General features: G+C 42.7%; 1 protein-coding gene across 5 annotated transcripts in view; it reads left to right on the top strand.

Moving 5' to 3' along the window:
• NR1H3 (nuclear receptor subfamily 1 group H member 3) overlaps positions 1-16,215 on the top strand; it is a 30,783-nt gene extending 14,568 nt beyond the window's left edge. For all 5 annotated transcript variants that reach the window (XM_030948704.1, XM_030948701.1, XM_030948706.1 and 2 more), the window contains 8 exons: positions 3,243-3,486; positions 6,258-6,524; positions 10,178-10,386; positions 10,629-10,808; positions 11,254-11,353; positions 12,848-12,961; positions 13,781-13,875; positions 14,276-16,215. In XM_030948704.1, the coding sequence (XP_030804564.1) occupies positions 3,369-3,486; positions 6,258-6,524; positions 10,178-10,386; positions 10,629-10,808; positions 11,254-11,353; positions 12,848-12,961; positions 13,781-13,875; positions 14,276-14,422 (1,230 nt within the window). In that variant the 5' untranslated portion in view covers positions 3,243-3,368 and the 3' untranslated portion in view covers positions 14,423-16,215. The remainder of the gene's footprint in view (positions 1-3,242; positions 3,487-6,257; positions 6,525-10,177; positions 10,387-10,628; positions 10,809-11,253; positions 11,354-12,847; positions 12,962-13,780; positions 13,876-14,275) is intronic.
• The last annotated feature ends 324 nt before the right edge of the window (positions 16,216-16,539 follow it).

Genomic DNA, 16,539 nt, shown 5'->3' with positions numbered 1-16,539 from the left:
CTAACTGCATTTGGCTCATTTCTATATATTCTGTACTGCTCGGTGGTATCTCCTTTACTGTCCTCAGTGATCTGTAGCTTAGTCTGTTGGTGACAGGTCAGATCAAAGTCTTCCAGAAGAATGTGTAAGTGCTTCAGCTGGCTTAGAAGAAGACTCAGCTGAGGGAATGGGATGAGATTGTTGCTGGAAGAAATGATGAATGTTTCTGACATTTAGCATGAGGTACAAGAGCCAGGGCTGCCATCTTTAGTCTCTGAAAAAACCAGTACTTTGTTCTAAGAGTGCTGACCTGGAGACCATCGGTATCTGAGTTGTTCTGTTTTCTCAGAAAAGAAGGGAAGATGGAAGAAATGGAGTAGGGTGAAGCTGATGGCAGCACTTTTCAGAAGTGTTTAGTGTTACATTTGAGACATGGGTGGCAAGGGCTAGCAGAAATTTGTTTCATCAGTCTTTCATCTCCACATGTTTCTTCACTGGAGTATGTCTGCTCATCAGGTTACTCTCTTCAAGATGCTGCATTTGAGAGAAGTGATTGCTTCATTTTTTGTCACATGGCCAGTCCTGGTTTCTGAAACTGAAGGAGTTGAGACAGACAGTGGGAGGCAGCACAGCTGACTGTGTCAAGAAGACAGTGTTCCCTCTTGCAGTTAGGGCTTGCATCACCTTAGCATTTTTGGTTGAAGTGGTGGTGCAGATTGGAAGGTGTGAATCTCTAATAACGTCATTATTAGTGCAAAACTTGGCAAGACTTTTAGTCATATAAAAACAATCCTCATGCATTTCTGTGAAAACTACACCTCAGGCCTCATCACACAGCCTCTCACTTGTGTGCATGTGAGGAAAATGCTCAGTAGGCTTCTTTACCTAGCACCGGAGTGCTGCTGTTCACCGTTAGGTCAGTTTTTCAGCCTGCAAGTGTTGTTATTGCACCTACAAAAGGAAAAGTGCTCTGTCTTAGGAGCAGAGAAGACAAGTAACCTTTTCTGTCTGGCCCATTCTGTTTTGGGAAGGTTGGAGGCTAGTGCGTGAAGCAGAAACACATTGGGTAGTTCTACAGTGCAGAAAGTGGCTTCTCTGTTGCTGTGTCCTGGATGTGCACATGGATTTATAGTCCCCTTTCTCTTGGTAGCTTGCAGTCTCTCAGACACTCCCCTTTGGTCTGCAGATGTCTTGCTGACAGCAAGTTTCACTCTTGCAATGTCAGTCATTGTGCAGATCACACAGTTCTGAAATCCCATTAGACTGTACCTTCTGTTGTTTTCTGGAATAAGTTTCAGTTGAGGCAGGGATGCACTGAGAATGGGTCACTGTACTGGAGGCCTGGGCCTGAGCACTGTTACCCAGTCCCTCAGATGGGTGACCAAACCCTTCCTTTGAAAAATTGCTGCAGTAGTGCTGCTGGTGATTCATTCTGCACAATAATTAATCTTTGAGTGAGTCTTTTGCGTGGTTTAAAGGAATGTGGAGATGCAGAGGCTTACTCTTAGCTTTCTTGTTTCATGTCCAAACATGTCCAGAGACATCTGTGTCAGCATCGGTGAGGAGCTTACATAGGACTACGAATACAAATTGGGTTTGGATTTATTGCGGTAAAGTTCTCATCTCCATCTGATGCTCTATGCTGCATCCACATGGTTTTCAGATTCTGCAAGATTTACTGGGGAGACTTTTTAAAAGAAGTTGATTGTGGTAGCCACATGGTTCCTTTGAGGACCAGGAGTTTCTTCAAATTGCTTGCAAATCACATCGGTTAGGTTGTACTATCCCATAGTAGGACTTCCTTCTGTCTGTAGGTTTAAGTTTCATATTTGCTGTCACTGCTTTTATCCTAGATAGTCTGTTTCTCCAGCTCCCATAGGAAAAGGAGCTCTGAGTTCCTGATGCAGTCTGCGGCTATGTTTACAGTTGTCACGTGAATTAATGTGCCCTGTGGGTTTTAACACCTGCATCCACAGTGTAATTGGAGATGACAGGATCTCAGCAGGCCTGACAATGTGACTTGCTTTTATACTTGCTGCCTGTTTCAGAGTTCTGGGAGGTGGTTCATTTTTAGAAGCATTGTTTTCATCTTTGTTTTTGACATTCTGAGAAAAGTTGTGTGGTCTGGTCCAAATACCCAGGAGGAAAGAAGGGATCTGGAACAGTGGTTTTCTGCCTCTTCATGGTGAGCACTGCAGTGTGTGAGGCATGCCCCTGCTTGCCTGATGCTCTTGTATCTGAACTGCTTCAGAGCTTTCTGTCACCTCCTGTCTTTCAGGGACTGATAGGCTTCCAGTCCTGAACTCAATCATTCAAACTGGTACAGGCCTTTAACGTAGTTGCTTTTTAAATCAGTTAATCTCTTTAGCTTGCATTGGTAAATCACTGAGTTAAGATCAAGTGACGTTCAATCAGCTTAGGGGTGTTTACATTAGCAATTTACATGAGTTTCACTGAATCTGTGTGATCTACTGAGTAGTCTCCTTTCTGTGCAGGTGGGGCTTTTTGGAAAAAGTGGTTGGATTTGCTTTCCAGTTTCAGGTTCTGTAGTGGAGTTAGGGCTCTATTAACTGTAATGAAGATGCTTTTCAGTATGGTTTCTAAGTTCCGCAAAAGGGTGTCCTCAGAAGGCTGGTGGTGAATCCATTTCCTGAGAATGGCATCATGGCCATAGGGAGGATGTTGGCTTTCAGTTTCTTACTGTAGGTGAGGGGAGGATTTGTCATCCTTATTTTGATGCATCATCGACCTTTGTCAGTCTCCGGCTACTGATATACTAAGAGGGAAATTCAATATTTTGTAGTTTGGTAAATAATGGTATGAAAAATCTCTTTTCTAATTTTCTATATGCTCTGCAGTGCATGCACCAAAATTCAGGGCAGCTAGCAGCACTGAGCTATTTGTTAATGGAAACTTTAACAAAGGCCACTGGTTATAATGTCAGGAATTTCCCTCTTACACACTTGGAGAGATCAGGGATGAAGTGCACTAGTAGTGTTGGCAGTAATGAAGACTTGTCTTGCTTTGGTAAATCTGTTGGCACTGAAAGAACAGTTTTGCACCTGGATATGCTAGTCTTGTACTTTTTCCCACAGTTCGTTAAAATAATGTGTTTTAAGAGTGGAAACATTGATAAAACAAAGCTAATTACGGAAATGAAACCTTGAAGCTTGCTTGTGATACAGCTTGTAATAGATTTTGGAAGTTAATAGTCTCAATTGTTGAACTCTTGCCTCTTTTGCATCTGTTTGTTTTTTTCACAGGTACTTCCTGACTTTCAGTAGTAGAGAGAAACTAAGGACTTTGAAGATAGATGCCTGTGGCCCCTTGCTTGGCAGAAACAATGCTGCAGCGATGAGATTATAGTGAGCCCTTCCTGTGTGGCTTCCATGGGTCCCACTCAACTCAGCACACAGGATCATGGGAAGAGGGTGGCAAGTGTATTTGAAATGGAGGAGGAAGGGCTTGCACTCTTCCCTGGCTCAGAGAACCCCCCTGAGCATGCAGGTATGCAAAAATTCTCACTAAATCTATGCAAGATAAAGGCTATCCATTCTTTCAGCTGTAAGCAGAATTGATACTTGGTAAAATTTTAGGGCAAGCTCTACTGTGCTTGAGGCACTCAGAGATGATGTCTAAGAATAGAGTCAGTTATTGATAGCTGAAGACTGGGTTTATCTAAATGATAAATGCATTGAATATTTTGCTTGTTTGACCTTCTAGAGACTAGGCCCATGGCAGTAAGATAAAGATTTTCTGGCCTTATCAAAAGCTACTGAACAATAAAGCTTTACTACAGGTGACAATCCAACAAGGGTAGGTGGTGCAAACAAGTGATAGGGTTTTGCAGGTTGGTGCAATGGGAAGACAGTAGGAGTTTCTCCATGCATTTCTTAGGTTAACCAAGGATGAAGAGTATCAGACATAGAACTGAGATTCTGTGGTTAAAGCTGCTGCTGATAGCCACAATCAAACTGTAAGAAGAGTGTATAATATCTCTGGATAGGTAACACGAAAAAAAGGAAAGCATAAGTGCATAGGGTCATCATCTTAATGAAAATATGACAAATTAATGTGTTTGCTCAGCAGTGAAGCAATGGGCAATCTTGATATAAAACAAAGAGATAATCTGAACATTGAATGAGAACTCCTCAGTGGAGTAGAAACAAAGAGAGTAGTTAAAAGGTGGTATGAGATTGTCCAATAAAAGCCCTTAAAATGGGTCTGAGGACTTGGAAAGAAAGTGATGATAGATTATTTCCTTATGAAAATGTAAGGAAAAAAGACAAAATGTGGAAAATATTTATTAAATAGGGAATCTACAGAGGAAGGAGGACCCTAATGAGAGCTAAAGATTCAGAGATGGCCTTCATGCTTTCTTTATACATCTTACATTATTTCTGTGTTATCTTTGACTACAGAAAATAACAGTAATCATCTATGTAACTAAAATGCTTCATGTGCAGAGATGGAAAATAATTTGCATAGATCAAAGAATAAGCCTATCTGTCTTAATAAAGCAGTCACAGAAAAGGTAATAAGAAATTTAGATAATGTCTTGAAGACAGCTAAGAAATCCAAAAGAGGGAAAGATTTATCTGTGGAAGTCATTGGAGCACTCTGCTGTTCCTCAGAAGCATATGAACATCACTTGAGGCTTCAGCAAAGTTGTTACACTAGTTAGTCTGCCATTAACATGTGTTTATACTGAGTAATCTGCAATAACTGTAGGCATTGCGTAATTTTTGCTTGGTAGTGTGTGAAGAGAAGTATAGTTGAACAAGAGAGGAGAATATCAGAAATTTAACCTTTCTGATGACATTTTCTTGCTGTCCAGTCTGCAATGAGAAGTGCAGGCCAAATTGAGTGACCTCCAGGTCAATGGTAAAGTCAGTGGTATTGAAAATCAACACCAAGATACTTATGGCTGGAAACTTGTATTGAGGAACACAAATAATAATGTCTGAGACTGACCTAAAACTGGTTACCGTTTCAGGAACTTGAGCAGAATAGTAAATATAAACACAAGTAAGGATAGAAGTATTGGAAGAGTAAGTACAAAAATGAGATATGCAATTGTAACCCTGATGCTGATCAAGAAATGCAGTAGCCTTTTTCTTTGAACTAAGCAGTAACTCCAGTGTGAAGGCTTTCCACGCATATCTAAACATTATCTGGAGATTTATCAAGACGTGCTGGCTGTAATCTTTATAACACCTGCCATGAATCAATAATATCTGACATTCAGAAAAATACCTGCACTATGAGCTGTGTAGAATATCAGTTGTCAGCATAGCTAGAATTAAATGGATGGAAAAGAGAGAGGGCTAATAGAGGGGGAATGCACATGTAATATTGGCGAGCATTCGACTGGAGTGCTTAAGGTAAGATGTGTTGGAGCAGACCAAAGATGTTTTCAAAATGCAGAGCCACTGATAAGATTAAAATCTCTCAGAATGATATAGGAAGAGTTGGGAGCTGCTGCACAAAACCAGCTGAAATGTGAAGCAGTAGTGAAGGTCCCTTGTTTGAGATAGAATAGTAAGCTTCAGTAAAGGAACTGTCACTATGAGAGTGTTTCAGCTTTAGGAGTGGGGAGCGCCCTTCTTGAAGAGGAGATGCTGGCTTCAGGATTCCAAAGACTCACAGAGCTTGTGTGCTGCTTGTGTGCTTGTTGCAGCTATCTCCGCAAGCTGCTGTCTTCTGTTTTAACAATTTCCCCAAGTGTTCAGTTACAGTGATTGTCTGCTCAGTCTGCTTTTTGTAGGGTCACAGTTTCAGTACTGGCTTTCTGTCACTACTGAATTGAGGAAACATTTTTCCATATTCTTGTCCCTATGTATGGCAGAAAATAGAAGTAAGAGAACTTGAGGTGAGTTCTGAAGAAATTTACTTTTTGCACAGTCTTGGATTTTTCCTCAACTTTTTTATAGGTCTTTCTCACGTTAGTAACGTAACTGTAATTGGAAAGTGCAGAACACTTGGCCTCAGCGTGTTTTGGCTCTTTCACTCTGTTTTGGAGAGGAACAAGTGTGAAGCTATATTTGTTTATATACTTGAGGTGAAACCTTATGGATTATGTCAGTAAGTTTGTTGCAGAAGACTTGCTTGCCCAGAAGGGGTCTGTGGCTGGGAGATAATGGGTTTGAGTGAGGATGTTGGTTGTCAGGAATGGGGCAGTCAGCTGCAAACACCACGCCACCACGCTTCCTTCATGTCTGTGAGTTTAAATTTTTTTTTTTATTTTTTTTTCCCCTCACTACTGTTCATTTTGGTAGAAAATCCCCCCTTGAAGCGGAAGAAGGGCCCAGCCCCTAAGATGCTGGGAAATGAAGTGTGCAGCGTATGCGGGGACAAGGCCTCCGGCTTCCACTACAATGTGCTGAGCTGCGAAGGCTGCAAGGGCTTCTTCCGCCGCAGCGTCATCAAGGGCGCGCAGTACGCCTGCAAGAACGGCGGCAAGTGCGAGATGGACATGTACATGCGCCGCAAGTGCCAGGAGTGCCGGCTGCGCAAGTGCCAGGAGGCCGGCATGCGGGAGCAGTGTGAGTGTGGGCACTGGGCTGGGGATGGCACAACTGGGCTCTGGGGACCATGGCTGTAAGGCAGGGGGCAGTGCCAGTGCTTGGGGATGGGGGGACGTGGAAGCCAGGCAGGCTGAATGTTGGAATGTGTGTGGGAAGTCACTGAGAGCTCAACAAGGATCACTTGGGGAGGCGAGGCCATTAGTGGAACTCTAACACCCAGGCCTGCTTTGTTCCTTGTAAGAACTTGTGGAATATACCAGCAGAGGAAAGACTCACATGTTCATCAAGATGCTGTAAAGTGTGTTAGGCACGTCAGGCTTGTGACCAGGACTGTAAGATTGGTCACCGTGCTCCTTGAACAACAGGCACTTTTCTTTGCTTCCTGCTGTAAGCCTGCAAAAGAGGTCAAGGGCAGCACCACAGTACTGCAGCTGTGTTTGTGCATGAGCTAATGTCACTGCTCCCTTTAGTGATCTCTGCTATTTTTCTCACGCTAGCCATAAGGCTGCTGTTTCTGAATATTCACCAACATTTCTGCTTGCATATCAGGAACAACCCTCTTTGGCCAAGGTATCCAGGTTTCATCCCTTTGCTGGTCAAGACTGACTGAATGAATGCTCAATTAAAGTTAGATCTGTGTGAAGTCTTCTTTTTTGACAGTCAGCACCCAGAACAGCTAGGAACAGTGGGTCTTTCAGAAACAAAAAATTATTTTGCAAAAATTAAGTCCCAATGAGCTAGGAGACATGCTGTTCAGTTTTTCATCATGAAACACAGCACATCATATATCTTTGTCTCACTGGTTTGTATCAGCATTATGTGTGTTGTCTTTACCCCATTTCCCCGTTCCTACGAGGTACAAAACAGATGTGTTTGAAAAGCAGTGCAATAAGACCACTTGTTCACTTTGCTTCTCTTTTGTTGCAGGTAGATACAGAGAGCCTCAATATGTTTCTGCATTTAGTCATTGTTTTGTGTTGAAGACCGCTCAGGAAAATTAGGTCAATTGGAATCTTGGTGTTATTATCAAGAACTTGGCAATACTTGTTGATGCTGTAATCCCCACTGCAAATTTGCCTTGTTAGTCTTAACAGAAACTAAGGGCTTTTTCCTCCAGCTGTTTCACTTACAAGGTCATTCCAGAACTTCCCCCCTAGTAATTGCTGGAAACATTCTTCTAATTCCCAGACTGAAGTTATTCATGGCCAGTTTATTGTTCTCAAGCCAGTGTGAACCATGAGGTTAAATAATTCCTTCTTGACAAACCGAGTAAGTTAGATTGCTTTTAATTTAGCATGGTGTAGGAGCTTGCACATAGGCAGTTCTTAAGATTAATTAATAGCCAAGTAACATGTTACCAGATAAAAATTTTTTTGTGCATTGGAGTCCCAAGATGAGGGACTGTAATCGCTTGGATCAATTGCTTCCCTTCTTAAACTGATACTGTAAGTAGCATTCTCTAATTTTATAGATCATCCTTATTTTGGTAATTGTATTGAATGCCTTTGCTGTTAGAATTGTAAATTTTGTGCATGGTGCATGTACTTGTGCACACATCCTCCCTGTTTGAAGTCAGGGATAAAGGTTACTGTTCTTTGTCTATCTTTCCAACCCCAAGAATGCTGTCTTACAGCAGCTCTCCAGTTCTTGTCTTTGTTTAATGTGATTCTGTTAAGAAGTGCAGTTATATACCTGTTCAATTTTAGGGCCTCCTGCTTTTCTGTGTAGCAGGTATAGAATCATAGAAAAATCAAGGTTGGAAGAGATCTTTTAAGATCATTAAGTCCAAATGTCTATCCAGCAGTACTACTGTAACCCTTAAACCACTAAACCATATCACTGAGCACAGATTCAGGTGCCCTTTAAACACCTCCAGGGATGGTGACTCAATCACCTCCCAGGGCAACTTGCTCCAATGCATGCCCTAACAAGGAAATTTTTTTTTAATACCTAATCTAAATCTCCTCTGTCTCAGTTTAAGGCCATTTCTTCTTGTCCTCTCACTGTGGGCATGGCAGGGTGAACTAATCCCCCCACCTCATTACAACCTCCTTTGTTTTCTGTGTTATCTGTGCATTAAAAAAATGGCCAAAGAATCTTTCAGCACTTTTAAAGTCTTATTTGTAAAGTCGAACTTTGTTTATTTATCTTTGTTCCTGAAGATATAGAGGGTGGTTTTTTCCCCCAATCAGTTCCTTTTCTGCTTCCCTTCCCTCCAGAGTGTCAATCACAGCACAGAGCCTGGTGCTGTCAGAGCCTTGCTGAGGCTGTGCTCAGTCCCACTGTCCATGTCACCAACAAAGGTGTTAAACAGTCCCAGTACCAACCCCTGGGGAACAGCACTCCTCACTGAACATTCAGCCATGGGCCACAACTCTTTGAATGTGACCATCCAACCAATCTTTTATCCTCCAAGTGCTCTATCTGTCAAATCTGTACTATTCCAATTTAGAGACAGGGATGCATTGCTCCAGAGCTTGGAGGAGGCGATCCTTGAATATTAACCAGTTTTCTTGGGCCCCTCTTCCCTCCAGCACTTTATCTGATAGTACTCTACTGAGCAGATTCCTGAAGAGGCCAGAGTCTGCTCTCCTGAAATTCAGGCCAGCCAACTTGCTGTGCACCCTCTCTCTGTGATGCCAATATGATCACAGCTGTGCAGGTGTGTGCATTTCTCTAACTCCTCTTATTTGTTCCCTATGCTATGTGCATTTGCATAGAGGCATTTAAGTTTGGCTCCCGATGAACCTGACTTAATGGATGGAGTGGCAGGAATTCCATTGTGCTGCCCTTCAGGTGCTCTCCTGCTGACCTGCATACCCTCTCCAGGTCTCTTGCTGGCCCTGGCATCAAACTGGTTTGGGAGAGGAAAGGGATGGATTGAGGTTCCTGTTCCTAGGCAGCTTTAGTTTAAATCCCTCTTTGCTGCTTGACAAGCCTATGAGAAAAAATGTGCTTCCCTTTCTCTGACAGAGGGACCCCATCAGCCCTCAGTAGAGTGGATGCCTTTGAATTCTGTTCCTTACAGTGTTACATCCAACTAACATCTGCCCTTTGAATTAACAACTGAAGGAGACTTGTAACCCTCTTCCTGAAGGACCTGCGGTTGGTCCTCAGTACATTTATGCCAAGTTACTCTTCCATTATTCATCTTGGGGTATGTTACTGCTCTAGAGTTTGCTGCAGATGGCCTGTGTAGCAAATTACCCTTTCACTCTCAAACTCCACCTAGGACTGAGTCTGACCTTTGAAGAGGGTGAAATGATGCAAGCTGTTAAATTAACAATATTGAAAAAAGACATAACAGTAGGATAATATAAAATAGGGTGGACACACTGGCATATGAAGGGAGCATCTTGTAACATGACACTTTAGGGAATTGCTTTATGGGGAAAGTCACTGTTGTTTTTCTGAGATCTGCGGGGCATCATGAGGGGAGCTTATGCCTTTTGTGAACACTTTACATAACAATATGATTAGAAGAAAGGCAATGAAACAAAGGAGGGAATAGAGAGAGAAATGAGTATCACTGTTGGCTGTGTTGTGTACACTCTGCTATGCCTGGTACAGGCAGCTCTGATCTCTGCCTCTCCATCCACAGCACATTACCCTGTGTTTAGTGTGGTTTCCATTGTGTTCCTATGATTGATCATGAGCTATTCCTGCTTTAGATGTTCTGTCTGAAGAACAGATCCGACTGAAGAAACTGAAGAAGCAGGAAGATGATCAGGCTCGGACAGTTGTGGTGCGTCCAAACCCTCCAAATCCGCCAAGCCCCTCCCACAAACTGACGCCGGAACAGCTGAGCATGATAAAAAAGCTCGTGGCCGCTCAGCAGCAGTGCAACCAGCGCTCCTTCACAGACAGGCTCAAAGTGACGGTAAGAACTCTACCAGTGAACCCAAAATAAGAAAAAGTGAAGTTTGGGGAGTTGCATTTTAGGTAAAAAATTTGGCAGAACAGAGTTACTTTAGACATGGCATCTGTGGGCTAAAGCTCTTTAAAGAATAGCAAAAGATGATATTCTGAAGTTGTCGTTTTCTTTCCTTGCTCTCTTCATCTTATATTTCATCTTTGGCTCTATCTTTCACAAATATATGCTGTCTCTTCCCATTACTACAGCCATGGCCCCAGATTCCTGATCCAAATAACCGTGAAGCAAGGCAGCAGCGTTTTGCTCACTTCACAGAACTTGCAATTATCTCTGTGCAAGAGATCGTGGACTTTGCCAAGCAATTACCTGGCTTCCTGGAACTCACCAGGGAAGATCAAATTGCTTTACTGAAGACATCTACCATAGAGGTGAGGGTTTGACTCCACCCCAGATCATAGTAGCAGAGATGAAAGAATTTGGAATTATCCACCCAGAGAACTAGTTCTGCCCCTTTTTTGAGGATGGCATACTGAGGGATCTGAGCTGTGGGACCATTACTGCAGTGTGAGGTTATATTGGCAAGAGGCCTGGTTATATACTGCAGTGCCTGGTTATACAGGAAGGGAATGAGGCAAGTGCCTTGGTAGTGGTAAGCAGGAATTTCCCATTTCCCAGAAGCAAGACACCACAAAGGAGGGCAGCAGACTTTATCTTGCAATTTTTAAGCACTCTGAGAAACTGGAGTGGTTTTGTTTGGTGGTTTGGTTGTTTTTTTTTTTTTTTCTCCAAAGATGCTTCAACAGTCAGCAATGTATTGATGTTGTAACATTTCTTCCTGCTTTCAAATCAAGTATATCTTATTCCTGTCCTCAGGTGATGTTGTTGGAGACATCTCGGCGCTACAATCCAGAGATTGAGAGCATCACCTTTCTTAAGGACCTGAGCTATAATCGGGATGACTTCGCCAAAGCAGGTGGTGCATTAGACAGGTGTTTCTTCCTCCCCACTGTCCTGTGTTCTTACATGTTTTCCTTTTTAATGTGGGCAGCTGGAAGTAGTTTGTGGTGAGAGGTTTAGAACGGGACCAAAGCAATAGCATCACAAACTAATTTTTTTTGCTTTTAATGTACCAGCTCATTTCATGTATGTCAATTTGCTTGGGAAAATCTGGACTCCTAAAGCATGAAAATATTGCTACAAGTGTCCACCTAGGACTAGCAGTTGGTGTGAAATTCCTTGCTTGTTGAAATGTGACATAGTGGTGGATCTGTATCAGATCATACAAATCTAAGCCACAGTCTTCTCTCCTTTGCAAGTGTGTCACTTGCTAATCTGGATGGACGCTTGGAGTGCGTATCAACATTTCAGTTGATACGAGGTTTGTGCACTGAGGATCCCCAGAGACCGCTTTAGACACTTTGTCATCCTATTATATGGTAGCCTGTAGTGTTGTGATCTTGGAAGTGTATTTTTGCAGGAGCTATGAGTGTTTGTAATTTCACATGCAGTAACAAGAAGTGTGTATCTTCAGCATTTCTAAAAATAAGACTTTAGATATGCTTCAGCTGATTTTTAAAATTTTCGTCCTTGACTAGCTATTTAACCATTTATACTTGACATGGCCTGTATATACAACTTTTCTTTGTCACTTTTCTTCGTAGCCTTTTCTTCCGGTTATTAGAAAGACAAAGCACAGGAATCCAGAATTATTCCCTCCACTTTGTTCTTCCTTCTCTGATGCATTTGTAATGCGGGAAATTAGAAACTTGGATGTTATTTTGGAGGAAAGGCCTGAAGTTTTCAGTATGATTACATAGCACAAAGAGACCTGATTTGACAGTGGTCTCTATTATGGCAATCAATATCAGTGCATTTCTGTCTGACTGCATTTATCAAATGAGGTGATCGGAAGCCTAGGTCAGGCTCTGCCTCAGGTCTCCTAGTTCTTTGAGCTGAAGGAAATTGCATAGTTCAGAGTTCTTGGAACCACATATTTTCAGCTCATACATGCTTTAGATGAACCTGAAGATTGGAATTAAAGCTTTCTTTGAAAGCATGAAGGCTACTGGTGTGAAGGAGGTGATGCTGTGAGAGTGGACAGTAAAAATGCTGTGCTCGTGACCTTATGATGTTTTGATGGACTTGTCTGATAGCTGATGTTATGTTCCTTTAGCTGTTGCCCAGTAATGTGCTGTGGGGCATTTAAGGCTTTAGGAAAACCCAGAAATAGTTTCATTTTACAGATAGGACCTGACTCCTCAGCCACTATTGTTGGTGCTCACTAGTAGTGGATGTAAAGCGAGGATTCATTAGAGCATAATGTAAGGGTTTTCCCCTGCCTGTCTCTCCTTCCCACCACTCTCTGATGTATAGCAGTGGATTTCTGGCAGCCTTTTCCCTAAAAGGGAGGGGGAGAGAGGGGAGACAATTGTTACTGCCTCACCTTGTTCTCTTCTGTTTGTTGCAGGTCTGCAGTTTGAGTTCATTAACCCCATCTTTGAGTTCTCAAAGGGAATGAATGAGCTACAGCTTAATGATGCTGAATATGCACTTTTAATTGCCATCAATATTTTCTCTGCAGGTAAAAAGCCAGGAACATCTGAAGAGCTGCAGTAGTGAGTCAGAGGGCAAAGGAAGTGGAGTGAAGGGATGTTACATGCAAAAAAGGAGTAATTGAGCGTATATAGAGTCTAGTGATAAAGGGAGCATATTATTCATTATATTCTGAATTGTCTAGTGCCACTTCTAGAGGAAACTGAATTCCTCACTACTGGAAAAGTGTGCGGAAAAGCCAGCCAGTATTTATCTTCCTCATTTAGAAATTGCTATTTTACTGCCCCCTTCATGTCCTTGGCACCTTTCTGGTGTGATGCAGGTCCCACAGCATGAGTGACATCTAGTGGGCAAGCAAACATACTCTGGACAGGAGGCAGTATCACTCCCGGCCAGGACTGGGCTTTGCCAAGAAGCCACCTCTACTCTTCTGTCTTGTGACCTGATTAATGACTGTTTTGCTTTTTTCCTGTTTCCTAACTGGCTCAACTACTGGAGAGACTTTCTCATTTGCTTTTGAATAGGTGGCTTCACATATTTTCTGGGACAGGAACACAAGACCAGTCAGCACTGTGTAAATGTGTTTGGTCTCTCCACCTCTATAGGAGTTGGATTGGACTCCCCATGTGCAGTGGACATCACTGAGAAAGAACAGTTCCAGGCAACTGCCACAGCTACCACAGTTTCATGGATATATCTCCCAGCTGTGCTGGGTGTATGTGAGATGAAGTTTTGGGAAGACACCATAGGAGATAGAAGGGTTAGACAGAGATGTTAAATCCAGTGAAGCTGCCCATGGCAATCTGCTTATATCTACTCTGCTTACTTCTAACCTGCTTTTTGGCAGATCGACCGAATGTGCAGGACCAGTCCCTGGTGGAAAGGCTGCAGCACACCTATGTGGAAGCACTTCATTCTTACATTTGCATCAACAGACCAAATGTAAGTGCCTGACCAGAACATCTCCAGGGATGATGCAAGCAGATTTTGTATTTATGCAGGCAGAGTTCCTGCAGTATTGTCTCTAACAGGTCTCTTGCTGCCTGTACTGTCAGACTTGTCCCTTCTGGGCTCTTTGATAGCACCTGTAACTGCAGGGTTTGTGCGCTGTCACAGTTTGCTGTCCTGTGTCACGTTTTACAGTTTAGGCAGAATGGAAAGTCTGGAGTTTTGGGACATGATGTACTTCTTGTGTTCTTTCATACTGCATCCTCCTGGAGAATGCTGGGTCTAGAGGAAGTAAGGATTGTGATTACAGTATAATGTAGTCAGTAGTGGTAATTTTTTTTTTTAAACAAAGTTTTAGGTGAATTTACTAACAGCTGTGTATTTGCCCTTGCAGGACCGTTTGATGTTTCCACGGATGTTAATGAAGCTGGTCAGTCTTCGGACACTGAGCAGTGTCCACTCTGAACAGGTGTTTGCCCTTCGGCTGCAGGATAAGAAACTCCCACCCCTGCTCTCAGAAATCTGGGATGTGCATGAGTGACTGCATGCTCCCAGGGCACTGACATGCTGACATAATGCCATCTCCCAGCCTTTGCTAACGAGAAGCCAGCCTCCCCTCTCCAAAGCACTGAACCCTGGGCTGGGCATGCAGGGAGTGATGAGCCTGGGGTTTCAGTGTTGCCATGAGACTATGCAGGAGGCAGCTGGGCTAGATCAGATGGAGGGGTTGGTTTCGATGTAGTGCCCATACCCCAAAGGAATAACATGAAACATTTGAAAACGGTAGAAATGAAGACCTTTCCCCCTGCCCCTCAACTCCTTTTTCTTCAGAGTCTTTCTCTTCTCTAAGCATATGCTGAGGGTTTTCCCCATTGATCCTCTTGCTGATTATGAAAATGAATTTGCAGGAACTTGCCAAAAGCTCTCTGTTGAGAGTAACCCAGCTCAAAAGGCTTCTGCAGGGTCCCCAGTGTACCTGGATCTGAGGAGCTCAGGGAAGTCAGTGTGGATGTTCTAGGGGTTTCACTGGGTTTCCTATAAATAAAATCTCTTGAATGTGCTGCCCTTTACAATGATTCCAAGAGAAGTAGCTTTTATTTCTTTATTATGAGACTACATCTCTAGAGCTGCCCTTTATTCTGGCTCTCCTTTGGAAAAAGGATTCCTGTAATGTGTAGTGCCCTTTGTCTAACAAGGAGGTCCTCTGGGTAGGGAACATTGTGTATCAAAAAGATGTCAGGCATAAAGTAGTGGATTTTTTTTAATGTAATGCATCGTGGTTTTATCTCATGGCGGTTCTCAGCTCAATTTACCTTTGATTTGCTAACAGCTGGACAACTTTAGTTCAAAACAAATCAGGGCATAGATTTTATCTTTAGGGGTGGAATAGAAGGAAGATAGGTGGGTAGGCCTCGTACCTAGGTAAGGTGGGTGTGGTGGAAAGATCTCAAAAACTTACAAGAATCTGGAGCATGTGGTATGTGTTCCAAGGTGGGTGTGAAGATGTATCGACCAAGGAGAGAGGACACACTGCATTTAGTGAAATAATGTGGGCATTGCATAAGCTGTGGGCTGCACAACTCTCAGATCACAGGCAGCAGGAATATTGGGTGTAATCAGATCCACTTGCATCGTCTTCCTTTTGCCAAAGTCTTTCCAAGGTACTTGCTCAAGGTTTCAGTGGTGATCACGGGATATGGAGGTCCTTCGTGTATGAGGAGTGCCAACTCCTTCAGAAGAATACTTGGGTCTTGTATCCTTTCTTCACTTTGGGCATTGTGAGATCCACACTGGATTTATGGCCCAAGTTTTAAGTATCCACATCCATAAGTATTCTAGGATTTACAGCAATATTTTGTCTGGCGGAATAGAAATATACTGTTTTAAACATGTTCCTTATTTTCCAAGAAAAAAGATCTTATGGCTGATCTCAGAGATGTAACCTTAAATATCCTGGTAGCTTGGTCTCATGACTCTTCTCTGTCATAGGGGTCTATGTTTGCTTGCCCGGTGAGCATCCCAAGAGCATAGGTTCACATGGCTCGGGGTTTTGTTGTCTGTCTGTTTTTTGGTTTGTTTGTTGTTTTTTTTGGCTGTGTATCTGAGCGCTATGCCCGTGGTGAGGGTATCGTGTCCATTTTGCACTTGAGGTTGGTCCCCTGCCACTGGCCTTCACTCTGCACCTTTGTAAAGCACTTGTAACAATCTGTAAAATAATCTGTTGTTTTTTATAACTCATTGCAATTGCAAAAATTCTTGTTTAAATCTGTATTTTTAACTAATCTGTTTGAGAAATGTTAATGTTTATATAAAAGAATAAAGCCTAATACAGGATTTTGACATTCTCTGATATGTTGTCATGAGACTGGAGGAGGGTGGAATAAGTTCTTGTAACAAGCTCAAAGCTGATAAGAAATTATATGTGTTGAGGGAGAAACAAGAAGTGATGAGAAAGAAATAGCAGTGCAATGCCAGGCAGTTTGTTTTGGCCTTCAGTATGAGATTTGTAGCTCAGTATGTGCCTTGCTGTGTGCCAGAGCTGGCAAATGGCTGAAGTGGATTAAGTGTGTATCACGAAGACCATGCGTTATGCATACACACCTCACCTTGATTTGTACAGCTGCATTCAGAATGTAACCCTTTAATTGCGTGTGCTCC

Source organism: Camarhynchus parvulus, chromosome 5 (genome assembly GCF_901933205.1).
Source record: "Camarhynchus parvulus chromosome 5, STF_HiC, whole genome shotgun sequence".
In the NCBI taxonomy this organism is placed as follows: domain Eukaryota; kingdom Metazoa; phylum Chordata; class Aves; order Passeriformes; family Thraupidae; genus Camarhynchus; species Camarhynchus parvulus.
This window is presented reverse-complemented; position numbering and strand designations above follow the sequence as displayed.